We start from the raw sequence: 15,279 nt of genomic DNA on the forward strand, positions 1-15,279 counted from the left end.
CATTGAGTGTGATGCTGGGGACCTGAAGATTTTCAATTCTAAAAAGTTCCTAGGTGATGCTGCTGGTGGTGGTTCTGACACGCCCCCCCCCCCCCCCCCCCGCACTCCTCCCCTTCTACCAGGAACTTGGCAGTGTCAGGAGTCTTTTAGCAAACAGTTGCCCATAACAGTGAAGGAAGGACCCTGGGGCATGACTTTAGAAAAGAAAATTTCAGAAAGTTCAGGAAAAACGAGAAAGATCTAATTATATGACCCCTAGCTTTCAAAGGAAAGATGGTTCCAAGGGATGGGAAGCTCTAAAGAAAAAGAATCAGACAACACAGTCACAAGTGACTCCATTGAAGAAAAGTGGGAAGTAGCTCATAAAACTTACATAATGCACCGGGGCTATTTGATAATCATGGTTCTAAAATGATAGTTATAGAAGGGCATATAAATAAAAATGAATACAGCAATACAAAGTACAGAATAGAGAGTATAGTCAATATATTATGCTAAGTATGGTGTCAAATGGGTGTAGATTTATTGGGGTGATCACTTTCTAAGCTATGTAAATGTCTTATCATTATGTTGTACGCCTGAAATTAATATGATATTGTATGTTAACTATAATTGAAAAATAGAAGATAAAAATAAAAGAAATAAAACAGTATAAACCCAAGTGAATATTAGGAAGGTAATTATGGTCCTGTATGAGCTAAGGCCTGCCGAAATTTGAAGGAAAGCAGAAAGGGCTTCTTCAGTTATGTTCTTTGTACTGAAAGAGAGAAAGAAAGGAATAGATTAAGTTTTTAAAGCTATGACTCCAGAAAAACCAAAACAGTATTTAAAAAGCAGGACAAAAATGGAGGACTCACATTTTCTGATTTCAAAATTTACTGCAAAGCAACAGTAATAAAGATTGGTACTAGGATTCCAAAATGGTGACAGAGTAAGTGGAAGTACACTGACATTCTCCCAGGACCAAACTGGAAATATAACTAAAATACAAAAAATCCACTCTGAAAAATCACCTGAAGACTAGCTGGAGAGAACCCTGATAACCAAGGATGGAAAGTGAGCAAGGTATAGAGAACCTGTTTAAGAAATAACATATGAAATGTATGCACCCCTGTATTCCTAGCAGCGCAATGTACAATAGCTAAGCTCTAGAAATAGCCCAAATGCCCATCAGTAGACGAGTGGATAAAAAAGCTCTGATACATTTACACCATGGAATAGTAAGCAGCAGCAAAAAAGGATCTCTTACCCTTTGAGACAGCATGCAGGGACCTGGAGAGTATTATACTAAGTGAAATAAGCCAGTTAGAGAAAGGCAAGTATCACATGATCTCACACATACGTGGAATCTAATGGTCAAAATAAACTGATGAACAAAATAGATCCAGAGACATAGAAGCATGAAACAGACTGTGGAATCTCAGAGGGAATACAGGGGAGGGTGGGTGAGTGGGTGGGAAGAGATCAGAGAACTTGTATGCATATATGCATAACCCATGGACACAGACAATAAGGTGGTAAAGGTGGGGGCTGGGGGTGGGATTGGTTAGAAAAGGTCAGTGGGGCGGGGGGGAAGGAACATATATAATACTTTCAGTAATAAAGATTAAAAAAAAAAAAAGACTGGTACTAGTACAGGGGTAGACATGGATCAATAGAAAAGAATTATCTGTCCAGAAATAAACCCTTATGATTGTGGTCAATTGATTTTTCAGTAAGGTTGCCATGACAGTTTGATGGGGAAAGGATAACCTTTTCAACAAATGATATTAGAATAATTGAATATCTACACAGAAAAGAATGAATTTAAACACCTACCTCACATCACTGAAAAAAATCATGTTCTGATGAAATTTCATATCTTCAAAGATAAAATTCTAAAGAATTTTATGTAGAAAAAGAAAATAGTTTACCTATAAAGATAAAAGGTCTTGGTAACAGATTCCTCATTAGTGACACTTGATACTAAGAGTGATCAAAGCAAAGTTCCAACTGAAATTATTTTAAATTCAGAATTATGCAATTAATCTATCAGAGAGTGAAATCAAATGCAAGAAAGCAAATAGTTATACCACTTTCAGAACACCTATTAAATACTCAAGAATGTACTCCAACTCCATAAAATATTTATCTAAGAAAGAGAGAAGTGCAATACAATGAAAAATAGCAAACAGAAATAAGTTAGCCTCATAGTTAATTCTAAGTATTTGTTGATTACATAGCTTTGAGGCTCATGATAATTATGAAGAAAATTTCCCTCAAAAATAGAGGTAGTGATTGTCAAGGGCGGGGAAAAAAAAGGAGACATATGTAATACTCTTTGTAATACATTAAGCAATAAATAATAATAATAATAATAAAATAGAGGTAGACCCTAGCTAGTTTGGCTCAGTGGACAGAGTGTTGGCCTGCGGACTGAAGGGTCCCAGGTTAGATTCTGGTCAAGGGCACATGCCCAGATTGTGGGCTCAATCCCAAGTAGGGGGCATGCAGGAAGCAGCCAATCAATGATTCTCTCTCATCATTGATGTTTCTATCTCTCTGTCCCTCTCCCTTCCTCTCTGAAATCAATAAAAATATATATTTTTAAAAAATAGAGGTAGAGATATTCTCCCTTCTGCCCTAATTTCTACCTGTGACAGAAAGAAATCTCTTTCTTAGAGAAGATATGTTTTTAGACATCTACATAAAAGGCTAATATGCTAAGTGTCCCTCCGACCATCTGACCGGTCGCTATGTCGTGCACTGATCACCAGGGGGTAGACGCTTAATGCAGGAGCTGCTGTGATGCGCACTGGCCATTTACAAAGAAATGGCACCGTGGACCTGGTGCCTACAAAGCAACACTAGGCTTCCCCCAAGTGGGACACAGGCCCCCACCACCACCCTGGAGTGACACTCCACCAAATTGCAGCCAATGCTGCCAAGACCCCATGGCCCAAAATGCGGCCCACAGTCCAGCCCAGCCCTGAAGCTGGCTGTGGGCACCAGGTAATGACATCATGTAGCAACGCCCAGCTTCCTCTCCCTAGCCATTAGCCTCCTTGCAGTTTCTTCAGCCCAGGAATATAACTTGCTTTATAGCCAGGTGCAAATATTTTACACTTTAGCCAAATGTCTGTGAAGCATTTTCCTGTGCCTCATCTCATTTGATCCTCACAGAAGTCCTGGAGTAGGTAGATAGGAGACCTGGTAGAATCCTAATTTCTTTTCATTAGCCGGAAAACAAAGATTTAGAAAGTTTAGAAACTTGACCCGACTGAAGAGAAGTAAGAAATGGTGGACCTTAAAAATGACTTCAGGTTTTCTCACTGGGCAGAATATAGTCAAACACTGCTGCAGTTAAATATTTCACCCTTTGTTCTCCCTGCGTGATCTCCAATAATAATCTGCTTCGTGTTGATATTTATTGCTGTATTGCCGACAATTACCTAAAGAGAAGTTGGGGTGCTTCACTGGGGAAAAAGTTAGCTAACTCAGATAGCAGGTCTAATTAAGCAAGTTTATCTATGTATATAAAAGGCTAAGTTGACTCACTCATGCACAATACATATAAAGCTCTCTCACGGCGCCAATCGCACGCGTGTGTTTTGATCTGTCATTGTTGATCGTGAATTTGGTTGAGACTTCTGTTATAAAGGGCGAAACGCAATATTAAACTATTTCTTCTAATTAATTTCCTTTCAATGTGTATGAATCTGTGCACTGGGCCACTAGTAATTAATAATTTATAACACTGGAAAATAAGAAAGAGTAATATCATACGGTCCTTTGGAAGATAGAGAGCAGATGGAGCAGCGTTAAGAGTGTAAGTCCAGCCCTACCTGGTTTGACTCAGTGGATAGTCATCAGCCTGTGGACTGAAGGGTCCAGGGTTTGATTTCAGTCAAGGGTACATGCCCGGGTTGTGGCCTTGATCCCAGTAAGGAGCGTACAGGAGGCAGCTAATCTGTGAGTCTCCCTCATCATTGATGTTTCTATCTCTCTCTTCCTTTCCTTCCTCTCTGAAATCAATAACCATATACTTTTTTAAAAAAGAGTGTAATCCAAGTTTAAAGCTTATAGAAGCAAAGCCTTCTGATTAAAGTAGAAAGAGTCTGGGGATTGTATTAAGCTACAAAGCAGAAGGAAGGCTCAGAAGAAGATGGAACCCTGAGGAAATGCCAGAGTAACTGGTTGGAAAACTAAACTATGAAAAACCTGATAAGTCAGTCTTCTCTTTCATCCTCCACTTATGTTAAGCAATAGGAAAAAGAGGCATTTGTCCCAGGTTAGAGCAATGAGTGTAGAATCAGAGCAAGGGTCAGCAATCATGGTCCAGAGGCCAGATCAGCCTGTGACCTATTTTGTATTGCCAGCAAGATAACTATGGTTTTTGCATTTTTCACTTTTAAAACATTTTACATGTACATTTTAACATTTAAAAGAGAAAAAGACTATATGACAGACCAAATGTGGCTTGCAAAACCTTAAATATTTATTATTGGGTCCATTATAGAAAAAGTTTGCTGGCCCTTGGTGTAAGTTGCTGGAAAGAAAAGTTGTGCAGTATCTGAATGACTGGCTAGTGACATTCTGGAGGAATGAGAGCAAAGATATAAATGAAAGGACACAATGTCCTCTAGTTGAAAACATAATCTGCCCTTTTCCCAAAATCACAGACTATGATGAATATAACTAGTGTACACAGATAGGAGGACAAGGAACCTTTCCATTAAAAAAAAGCAGACATACTAACAAATATCAATAACAATTGAAGAAAACGAAACCATGAAATAAACCCTGAATTTAATAAACAGAAGCACTAACACCTAAGAAAACAGTTAATAAACAAAGGCAGCTAAAATAGAATTATAGAGAAGTATAAGGACCAGTTTTCAGTCCTTATGCTTGCAAATTAGTACTAGGACCAGCTTGTAAAATGCTGTTAAGAGTTCTGTTGTGATTTTTGTTGGTATAATTGCCATCCTCAAAATATAGTCTTCTGGTCCATTGAAATGGTATAACATTCCATTTTAAAGTCTTTTATAAAATTTATAAATTTATCTGTTAAGATCTTGTACAGCATTTGTTTAATTTATCCTTAGTGATTTGTGATTTTTTAAATCAGTGCTGTAAATATACTTTGCTAGTATATATGAACACCATTCATTTATATATAATGATTTTATATCCAGTGACCTGCTAACCTTGTGCATTGATTCTAGTAGCTTTCTTGTAGACTCTTAGCTTACTTCCTATCAAGACAAACTGTCTGAAAATAATGACAAATTAATTACTTTTCCAATTCTTATACCTTTCTTATTTTTCTTGCTTTATTCATCTGGCTTCAATTTCCTTTAGCATAATAGTGATTAATGGGCATCCTTATTAAGAATATGCTTCTGAGGTTCCACATTCCACTAATGTTTTGCTGTAGGTTTTGGATAGGTAATTATAAATTCAGCTTATTTGTGAGTTTTCTCAGTTAGCCACATCTGCTTTGCTTCTTTGGAAACCAGGCCCATAGACATTCTCACTGCCAGTCCAGGCATTCTGATCTCATCCTATATAAAAAAAGCCTAATATGCAAATTGCCACCTTGACAGGGAGTTCAACTGCTCACTATGAGGTGCGCTCACCACCAGGGGGCGGCACGGAACATTGTGGGTGTCAGCGACATGGTGCTGGCAGTGGGCAGCAGTGGAGGTACTGCCAACTCCGATGGGCCCTGATGAGAGCGGGATCGAAGCGGGATGGTGGAGTAGGTGAGCGGGAGGTGCCAGGCCAAGGCGGGTGCACTGGGCCTCTAGTTGGTATATTAAAAAGGGAGAATTTTTGGTCCTGAGAGTGTACCTCACCTTGGGTAAATATACTTTGCTGGCTCTCCGTGAGGTTTGTAGAGGTGCACACATCATGTCTGCTTCTTTCCACATGCACCACTGTACAATTTTCCCTGCTTTAGGAATCCTTCCACATACTCTGTAGTTTAGTTTGAATTCCTTTAGTTTTATCAAAGCTAGAGTTTGTAGTTCTCATTCTCCTGGCTTTTGGATATTATCCTTGAAAGGAGATTAATAACATTTTATTGTCAAATTTCAGTAAAAATCATGGCAGGTTCTTATTGGAACTTTACAAGCTGATCCTAGTGCTAATTTGCAGGTTTAAGGACCAAAAATAGTTAAGAAATTTTTGAACATAATAAGAAAAATCATTGAACATAATAAGAAAAATCATTAGGAAAATAATAGAGAGTTTAGAAACTGACCCAAGGAACTAAGAATGGGAAGGAGATAGCACTAGAAATCAATACTATGCAATAAATGGTGTTGGACACATTGGCTACCCAAATAGGTAAAGATAATACTAGATTTATTACTTATACCTCACATATTATATCCAGGTATATTAAAGTGGTAAATGTGAAAGTCAAAAACAGCAAAATTGTTAATAGAAAATATGGGAGAATATCTTTATGATCTTAGGGTAGGTAAGGATTTCTGAAAGAAAGATTGAAAAGTACTGACCAGTTCACTCTCAGTATGGTTAGAGTAAGGGAAGGGCGGTGTGGTAAGATGCTCAGGTGAGGAGGGAGGGGCATGGGTTGGCCAGATCATGTAGCAATCTCCAGGTTTAACCTGACTTCAAGAACTTTTTAAAAAAATGGCAAAAGTGCTTGAAGCAGGGAAGTATTTTTATCAGAGTAGTATTTTCAGATATTACGCTGGCTGCAAAATGGATTGCAGGGGGACTAGAGAGATATTAGGAGACAATTTAGAAAGTAGTTGCAGGAAAGCAAACAATGAAGGTGGCTTGGATTAAAGAGTGAATGATGAGAAAAGTTTGGTTTCAAGAAATAAGTAGGATATATAATCAACAAGACCTTGTGCTTGATCAAATTTGTAGGGTAAAGTGGAATCAGGGTCATCTTGGGATATGTTAATTTTAAGGTATCATTGAGACATCCAAGAGGAAATGTTGTAATAAGTTGGCTGTATATGTTAGGAGCTTCAAAAATATGTTTGGGCTGCAGATTTAAATGTGGGGTTTTCTGTGTATAGATGGTAATTAAAGCCACAAGCGTAGAGGAGATCACTGAGTGCAATGCCCTGGGCTGTCCATGTGTTTTTGTACAGCCCACCAGCTAAAAATTATTTTTACATGTTTCAATGATTGGGGGGGAAATTCAAAAGAAGAATAATATTTTTTGACACATACAAATTATATGAAATTCAGATTTCATGTCTATAAATAAAGTTTTATTGAAACACGGTCACATTACTTATTGACCGCTTTCAAGCTATGATGGCAGAGTTTAGTAGTTGTGATGGAGACCCAGAGATTGTATGGTCTGCAATGCCTACATATGTTCTCTATGACCATTTACAGAAACTTTGCAGACCCCTGACTTAGACAAAGATGATAGAATAAGAAGTGAAGAAGGCCTCAGTCCACCTTCTGTTAAATGCCCACATTCATTAGAATTAGTGGTTTATTAGAAAATAATGAACTGCCCTAGCTGGGTCGGTTCAGTGGGTAGAGCATCAGCCTGCGGACTGAAGGGTCCCGGGTTTGATTCCGGTCAAGATCCCGTACTGAGGTTGCAGGCTCTCGGTCCTGGTTGGGGGCATGTGGGAGGTAGCCAGTCGATGTGTCTCTCTCACATTAGTGTTTCTGTCTCTCCCTCTCCCTTCTTCTCTCTCTAAAAATCAATGGAAAAAATACCCTAGGGTGAGGATTAAAAAAAGAAAGAAAATAATAAACTGGCAAAAGAAACTAAGAAACTGCCTGAGAGTAGGACAAACAGGGAGTGTTATCACACTTGATTCAAGGGTGACCACTTGATTTATCATTAATGTCCTTAGGAGATGAGTTTGAAAGGAAGAGCGAAGGGAAGAGTGGCAGAAGCCAGATGAGGCAGGTTGTGGGGAGAGTGGTATGAGAGGAACTGGAGATGGTGACTGTTGACAGCATTTCCAAGAACTTTGACTGGATGGGGGAAAGGAACTGCTATGTTTGGGAGAACACACAGGCTAAAGCAAGCTCTTATTTTTTTTATTATTTTTTTAAATTAAATCTTTATTGTTCAGATTATTACATTTGTTCCTCTTTTTTCCCCCCATAACTCCCCTCCTCCCAGTTCCCGCCCCACCCTCCGCCCTCACTCCCCACCCACTGTCCTCTTCCATAGGTGCACGATTTTTGTCCAGTCTCTTTCCGCATCTCCCACACCCCTTTCCCCCCCAACAATAGTCAGTCCATTCCCTTTCTATGTCCCTGATTCTATTATGATCACCAGATTATTTATTCACTTGATTCTTAGATTCACTTGTTGATAGATGCATATTTGTTGTTCATAATTTGTATCTTTACCTTTTTCTTCTTCTTCCTCTTCTTAAAGGATACCTTTCAGCATTTCATATAATACTGGTTTGGTGGTGATGAACTCCTTTAGCTTTTCCTTATCTGTGAAGCTCTTTATCTGACCTTCCGTTCTGAATGATAGCTTTGCTGGATAAAGTAATCTTGGTTGTAGGTTCTTGGTATTCATCACTTTGAATATTTCTTGCCATTCCCTTCTGGCCTGCAAAGTTTCTGTTGAGAAATCAGCTGACAGTCGTATGGGTATTCCCTTGTAGGTAACTGGGTTTCTTTCTCTTGCTGCTTTTAAGATTCTCTCTTTGTCTTTTGCTCTTGGCATTTTAATTATGATGTGTCTTGGTGTGGTCCTCTTTGGATTCCTTTTGTTTGGGGTTCTCTGCGCTTCCTGGACCTGTAAGTCTATTTCTTTCACCAGGTGGGGGAAGTTTTCTGTCATTATTTCTTCAAATAGGTTTTCAATGTCTTGCGCTCTCTCATCTTCTGGCACCCCTATAATTCTGATGTTGGTACGCTTGAAGCTGTCCCAGAGGCTCCTTACACTATCTTCATATTTTCGGATTCTTTTTTCATTTTGCTTTTCCAGTTGGGTGTTTTTTGCTTCTTCGTGTTTCGAATCTTTGACTTGATTCTTGCGCTCCTCTGGTCTGCTGTTGGGTGTCTGTATAATATTCTTTATTTCAGTCAGTGTATGCTTAATTTCTAGTTGGTTCTTTATCACAACATCGAGGGTCTCATTAGATTTCTTGAGGATCTCACTACATTTATCGGCGGTCTCACCAGTCTTTTTGAGGGCCTTACTAAGTTTATTGGCAGCTTCTAGACAGTTCTTGAGAGACCTTAAAAGTGTGGTTTTGAGCTCTATATCTTCCATTTCTGACATTTGCGTCCTGTTTCTTTGTCTCCGCATTTTTATATCTTTTCTTGGTGCACCCCCTAGTGGTCTTTGTGCGCAGTCTTGTAGTTAAGCCTTGATTGTTGTCGGTAATACCAGGGGTGATTTGACCTCCAGGCTAACTGGCTATGAGAGTCTGCTGTGTCTGCAGTGGGAGAGCTTCTGTGCTGGATCTCTAGGGCGGTGCTAATCTAGCGTTTGCCTGAGGCTATCTGGCAAATGGCTCTGCACAGGGCTTGGGCGGGGTGGGTCCCTGGGGATCTACAGGGCGGGCGGAGCAAGCAGTTATGGCTGCTCTCAGTTCCGTCCCTAGGGGCTCTGCCTCTCAGAGTCCCAGCAACCGCTGCAAACCTCGGAGAGAAAGCTGCCTTCGAGTTCCGACCGAAGCCAGACAGTCCCGCTTCTCCCGTTTGAGTTTGGGTCCCCAGAGACTCGCCCGGATCTGGAGCTCAGAGTCTGAAACTCCCTCCCGATTGAAAATAACAACCGCGCCCTCGCCGCCAGCCCGCTCCGGCGCGCACTCCTCACCTGAGTATTTCACTTTAGCACTGCGCCTCCTCTGAGTCTGGGTATGATATTCTCTTTCCTTCTAGTTGTAGAATTTCCACTCAGCCAGCCTTCCTGTGGTTCTGGATGATGTCCGTTCTTTCCTTTAGTTATATCTCTGAAGTGGTTGTTCAAGGCAGCAATCTCCGGCATTAACCTATGCCGCCATCTTGGTTTCTCTCTCCGCAAGCTCTTATATTTTTAATTTTCTTAATTTCTTTTAAGGTGGAAGAACTTGAGTATATATAAATGCAAAATGAAGGAAGCCATTCAAATGTGATAGGTTGAAGACTTAGAAGAGAAGGAATCATGATTAGTGCAAGTTCCCTGAGAAAGAAGTTTCCTTGAACATGTGTAATTTTTGCCTGTCTCAAGATGTACACATCCCGTTTCTTTTCTCTCAGCCTACAATCTTTTTTAAATCAACCCCCACCTCATCCTTGTTTCTTCTGGCCCATCCTCCCATTTGTCCTTCAGATCTCTTTTTTGTCATTGCCTTACAGTCTTTTATTGACTCAGTTTACCCCCGCTCAATATAAATTAGACGCCAACTGCCTGAATGAATGAACGACAAGATCCAGAGCACAGAGAGAGGAAAGGATCTTAGATTGAAATGATTCTTCTTTACTGTTGCAGGAAAAATAAGAATGTGTATAAACTTAGGAGGCTGAAGGAATTTCCACCTGATTGCCTTTATTTACTCTGTTGATTTGGAGGCAAGACTGTCTGCAGAAAGTGAGGCTGTCCAGGAGCCTGGAGGTTGGAGAAGAGTGGAGAAAGTTTGAAACAGTCATTGCAGGTAGTGGAAATGTGCTAACTATTAAAATGTCATAGTAAGAGCCTGGGTGGTATTGAGGCTTCAACTAAGTTCACCGAAATAGGCTGTAAACATACAGTGAGAGGGTTCTGCCTGGTTATGCAATTTCTACAATAATACTTAGCAGCCTGAGTGTAGGAATAAAGATGATGGATATATGAATTGATTCCAGGTCTGGGGTTTCTAGACTGGTGTAACCAAAAGACAAAGGGTGCAGAAGCTTAAATTGTTGGCAAAAGAGAATGAAGGTAGGAGATGGTTGGAGAAGGGGAAATTGGAGTAAAATAGAATGTGTAAAACAAGTGCAGTGGTAGTGGTTAGACAAACTGCAAAGAGGTGAAGAGTGGTTAGATTGAGTTGTTCTTTTAATGTACTTGGAGAATGAGAAGAATTGGGCGACAGTTGTAAAAGTTGCCTTTAACATGATTACATCCTTATAATAAAAAGAAATGTCAGATTGTCTTAGAAATGGAAAATTTTACTATGAGTTGGGCAAGAAGTTATTGCTGCATGTTAAAGGGGTTCAGACAGGTCTTCCTAAGGTGAGCCACTTTGGCATCTGAAGTTTTTGAGCTGAAGGCAATTACAGGGGTTCAGAATGAGTCACTCAAGATATGCCTCTTTGGCAGTGGTTCTCAACCTTGGCTGCACATTAGAATCACCTGGGATTCTTTTTAAAATCCTGATTTCTGGGCCTCATCCTCCAGAAATTCTGTTTCTTTGTTATGGGATAGGTCCACAACGTTAGTAACAAAGAAACAATTTCCGGAGGATGAGGCCCAGAAATCAGGATTTTAAAAAGATTCCCAGGTGATTCTAATGTGCAGCCAAGGCTGAGAACCACTGCTCTATGGTACAGTATTCGAATTGTTTTGAGCTAAAGGCAACCAAGATCCTGTGAGCTCAAGATAAACACCTCACCCCTCCTTCCTTAAATACTTAGAAGAATTTAAAATAGGGGCCTTGCCCATAATAACAGATTATGAGAGATGACCTCCCTCTGTGGCAGGGCAAACTACTGATTACTGAACATGTGCTCTTCCTGCAATTATGTTCTGAAGCCCCAAGACACCTTACCTCACCCCTAGCTCAGATTGTCATATAGATCTTATTTTCCCTTTCTGTCTCTGAATCTCTCATGTATGTGGGGTCTCTGACTCTTATGTATACAGAGTTCCCATACATATGTATGTAATTAAATTTGGTTATTTTCTTTTGTTAATCTGTCTCTTGTCTATTTGATTATTAGACTAGCTGAAAGAACCTTGAGGGTAAAGGAACGTTTCTTCCTCATCCACAAGACCCTGTGGGCTCAAGAGAAACTTTTACTGCCTGGGCAGGTGTAGCTCAGTTGGTTGGTCGTTGTTCCATGCACTAGAAGGTTTGCCGGTTCGATTCCTGGTCAGGGCACAGGGCATATGCCCTGATGTGGGCTTGATCCCTGGTAGGGGGCCTGCAGGAGACATCATTACTCTAGTCTCTAAAATAATGGATTGTAGCCGAAACCGGTTTGGCTCAGTGGATAGAGCGTCGGCCTGCGGACTGAAGGGTCCCGGGTTCGATTCCGGTCAAGGGCATGTACCTGGGTTGTGGGCACTTCCCCAGTGGGGGATGTGCAGGAGGCAGCTGATCGATGTTTCTAACTCTCTATCTCTCTCTCTCTTCCTCTCTGTAAAAAATCAGTAAAATATATTAAAAAAAAAAATAATGGATTGTAAATTTTTCTTATGTCTCATATCAGATTGAGATTATTAGCATAAAACTGAATGTTATATTTTAAACATTTAAATATAATTTAATAATTAATAAAGAAGAGCTAGAAAAGATACTACTTATTCATATTCAGATGTTTAGTATTGTCCATAAGGGAAATAAATATTCATTCAACAATAAACATTTAATTTTACCATGTGTAAGGAATTCAGAGATTGAATAAAACTTAGTCTCTTCTTAAAAGGATCCCACCTTCCAATACTGTTGACTATATTCCCTATGCTGGAGACAAACAGAAATAGACATTAGATATATAAAGTGATGACATATGATCCTAAAGGGATCACAAAAGAGATATGGGAATAGAGGAGTCGGAGTGATTAGTCTGCCTAGGAGAGCAGAGAAATGAACCGTGTCCTTAGATGGTTCTGTTTATTTGAAGTCTATTCACGTATCTCCATTATGGAACCTTCTCTGGCTGAGGCAGTGTGGTGTGATGGGAGAGGAGTGATCTGATATAAGGAATGTGCCTTGCTTAAAAACTGTGTGAATCAATGGAAAGGGAAGAATGCAGGATGTCTCAGAACATTCAGCCTTGAACAGAGGCAGATGAATAAAGGAAGAAGAGCAGTTGGGAGTGTGTGGGTGGATTCTTCTGGGAATATGCTCAGGGACTTTAAGAAGAAGTGTATCTATTGGAAGTTTCCAGGTTTAGGAAGTTTCCTAAAAGGGAAACAATCAGGCTTTGTATGTATCCTGATTCTATGAAAGAGGGCCCTCTTGCCCTCCTAGCCAATTAAGCCTTAATTTAATCAAGTTTTAGATCTAATTCCCAGTCTACAGGAAATGTGTAGATAGTGAAATAAGTTAAAAACAAAACAAAAAGCAGTCAGCCAAATCTAGAATGTGGGATTTTTCTACAAGACAAAAGAGTTGTTCTAGAAGAAAAGAAACTTAAAAGAGATTTAGGTAGCATCATAAACAAATTCAAATCATTCAGATCCTTATTTCAAAAACTTAACCAACTATATAAAACTAGAGGCCTGGTGCACCAAAATTTGTGCACTCGGGGGTGGGGAGGGAGGGGGGTCCCTCAGCCCGGCCTGCACCCATTTGCAGTCCAGGACCCCTTGGGGGATGTCCACCTGTCGACTTAGGCCTGATCCCCCGGGGAGTGGGGGGATCAGGCCTAAGCTTGCAGTCAAGACATCCTTCTGGCAGCCAGGGAGCCCTCGGGGGATGTCCAACTAAAGGCTTAGGCCCCCAAGGGATCAGGTCTAAACCATTAGTTGGACATTCTTAGTGCTGCCACGGAGGTGGGAGAGGCTCCTGCCACCACCTCTGCGCTGGCCAGCCATGAGCCAACTTCTGGCTGAGTGGCACTCCCCATATGGAAGTGCACTGACCACCAGGGGCAGCTCCTGCATTGAGCGTCTGCCCCCTGGTGGCCAGTGCACATCATAGCAACCGGTCATTCTGCCATTCAGTCAGTTTGCATATTAGCCTTTTATTATTATTATATAGAATGTCCCTATTTCCTCCCTTTTGCCCCCTCTACCCAGCTCTTGCCCCCCACTTCTCTCTGGCCATCACCATACTGTTGTCTGTGTCCATGGGTTGTGCATATATTTTCTTTGGCTAATCCCTTCTTTAAATTCACTTCTTTAAATTTTTATTTTCAGATAAGTGCTTATAACTGCACTATTATATATTTTCTATTATATCATTTAGAATTAAGATATTTTTTAATTGAACCCTTGTAAATTTTAGCACAATTTAATAAATTATGCTAGAAGCAACTAGGAGATTTTTCATGTAATGCAGATACATTTTAATTAATATTTTATTAATTTTTAAATACTTTAATTTGAAATAATCTCATACATGTAAAAAAAACCTATAAAATACTACAGCATATTATATGTACCCTTCACCCAATTTCTTAATAATTTAAACATAACCATTATACAACTAACAAATTTGGAATATATTTTTCTTATAAACTCTTTAATGTTACTTAATCCATTTACTTTGTTTTTGTTAATCTTCACCCAAGGATATTTTTCCATTGAATTTTAGAGAGTGAAGGGAAAGGGAGAGACACATTGATTGGTTGCCTCCTGCACATGCTCTGATAGGGACTGGGGATCAAGCCAGCAACTGAGGTACATGCCCTTGACTGGAATCGAACCTGGGACCCTTCAGTCCACGGGCTAATGCTCTATCCACTGAGCAAAACAGGCTGCAGCTTAATTCATTTACTTTTAATCTATATGTGTCTTTATATTTAAAGTGGGTTTTGTTTTTGATTCACCCTCATAATCTGTCTTTTAATTGGTGCATTTATGCCACTGAATTTCAGAGTGCTTACTGATAGAGTTACTACCTTATCAGGCGGCTTCTGGGGCTTCTGGGGCCGGCCTGCGGCCCGGGATTGGATCCGATCACAGGCGGCGGGCAGGCGGCTTCTGGGGTCGCACACGGGGGCCTGGATGGCGGCTCACGCTGGTGGCTCGTGCTGTCCCACCCTGCCTGCAGTATGCAAATTAGCCGCCATCTCTGTTGGCAGTTAATTTGCATATCACACTGATTAGCCAATGGGAGGCATAGCGAAGGTACTGTCAATTACCATGTTTGTCTATTATTAGATAGGATCTTTTAGGTTATTAGAAAGTTTGACTTTTAATTGGGTATCCAATTATATTAAAGGACTATTGCTAATTTTGTTACATGTAGTAACATGTTGAGTAAGAAAATTTTGTATTCCTTTCTTTTGAGATGCATATTGACATTTCCAGGGGTGAAAAGACATAATGGCTCAGAATTTTCTTTGAAATATTGAAGTTAAAGGAAATGTGGAGGGCATAGCATTTTACTGATGATTGTTAAAGCTGATTGATAGGATGTGGAGCTGAGGAGAGAGTTGGGGCTAGTGATAGAAATACAGATT

The 15,279-nt window shown here is 40.1% G+C and overlaps 1 protein-coding gene across 3 annotated transcripts in view; it reads right to left on the bottom strand.

The window, feature by feature from the left end:
* Window positions 1-109: 109 nt before the first annotated feature.
* GCNT2 (glucosaminyl (N-acetyl) transferase 2 (I blood group)) overlaps window positions 110-15,279 on the bottom strand; it is a 70,667-nt gene continuing 55,497 nt past the window's right edge. Inside the window, exons 3-4 of one of the 3 annotated variants that reach the window (XM_036347199.1) lie at window positions 1,819-1,877; window positions 110-757 (exon numbers count right to left, since the gene is read on the bottom strand). In XM_036347199.1, coding sequence (XP_036203092.1) covers window positions 1,864-1,877 — 14 coding nt within the window. In that variant the 3' untranslated portion in view covers window positions 110-757; window positions 1,819-1,863. Of the gene's footprint in view, window positions 758-1,818; window positions 1,878-9,949; window positions 10,553-15,279 lie in introns of those variants that run through there. The other 2 variants (XM_036347200.1, XM_036347197.1) reach the window with 2 other exon arrangements.

The sequence above is a fragment of the Myotis myotis genome, unplaced genomic scaffold (genome assembly GCF_014108235.1).
Source record: "Myotis myotis isolate mMyoMyo1 unplaced genomic scaffold, mMyoMyo1.p scaffold_m19_p_2, whole genome shotgun sequence".
Classification (NCBI taxonomy): Eukaryota; Metazoa; Chordata; class Mammalia; order Chiroptera; family Vespertilionidae; genus Myotis; species Myotis myotis.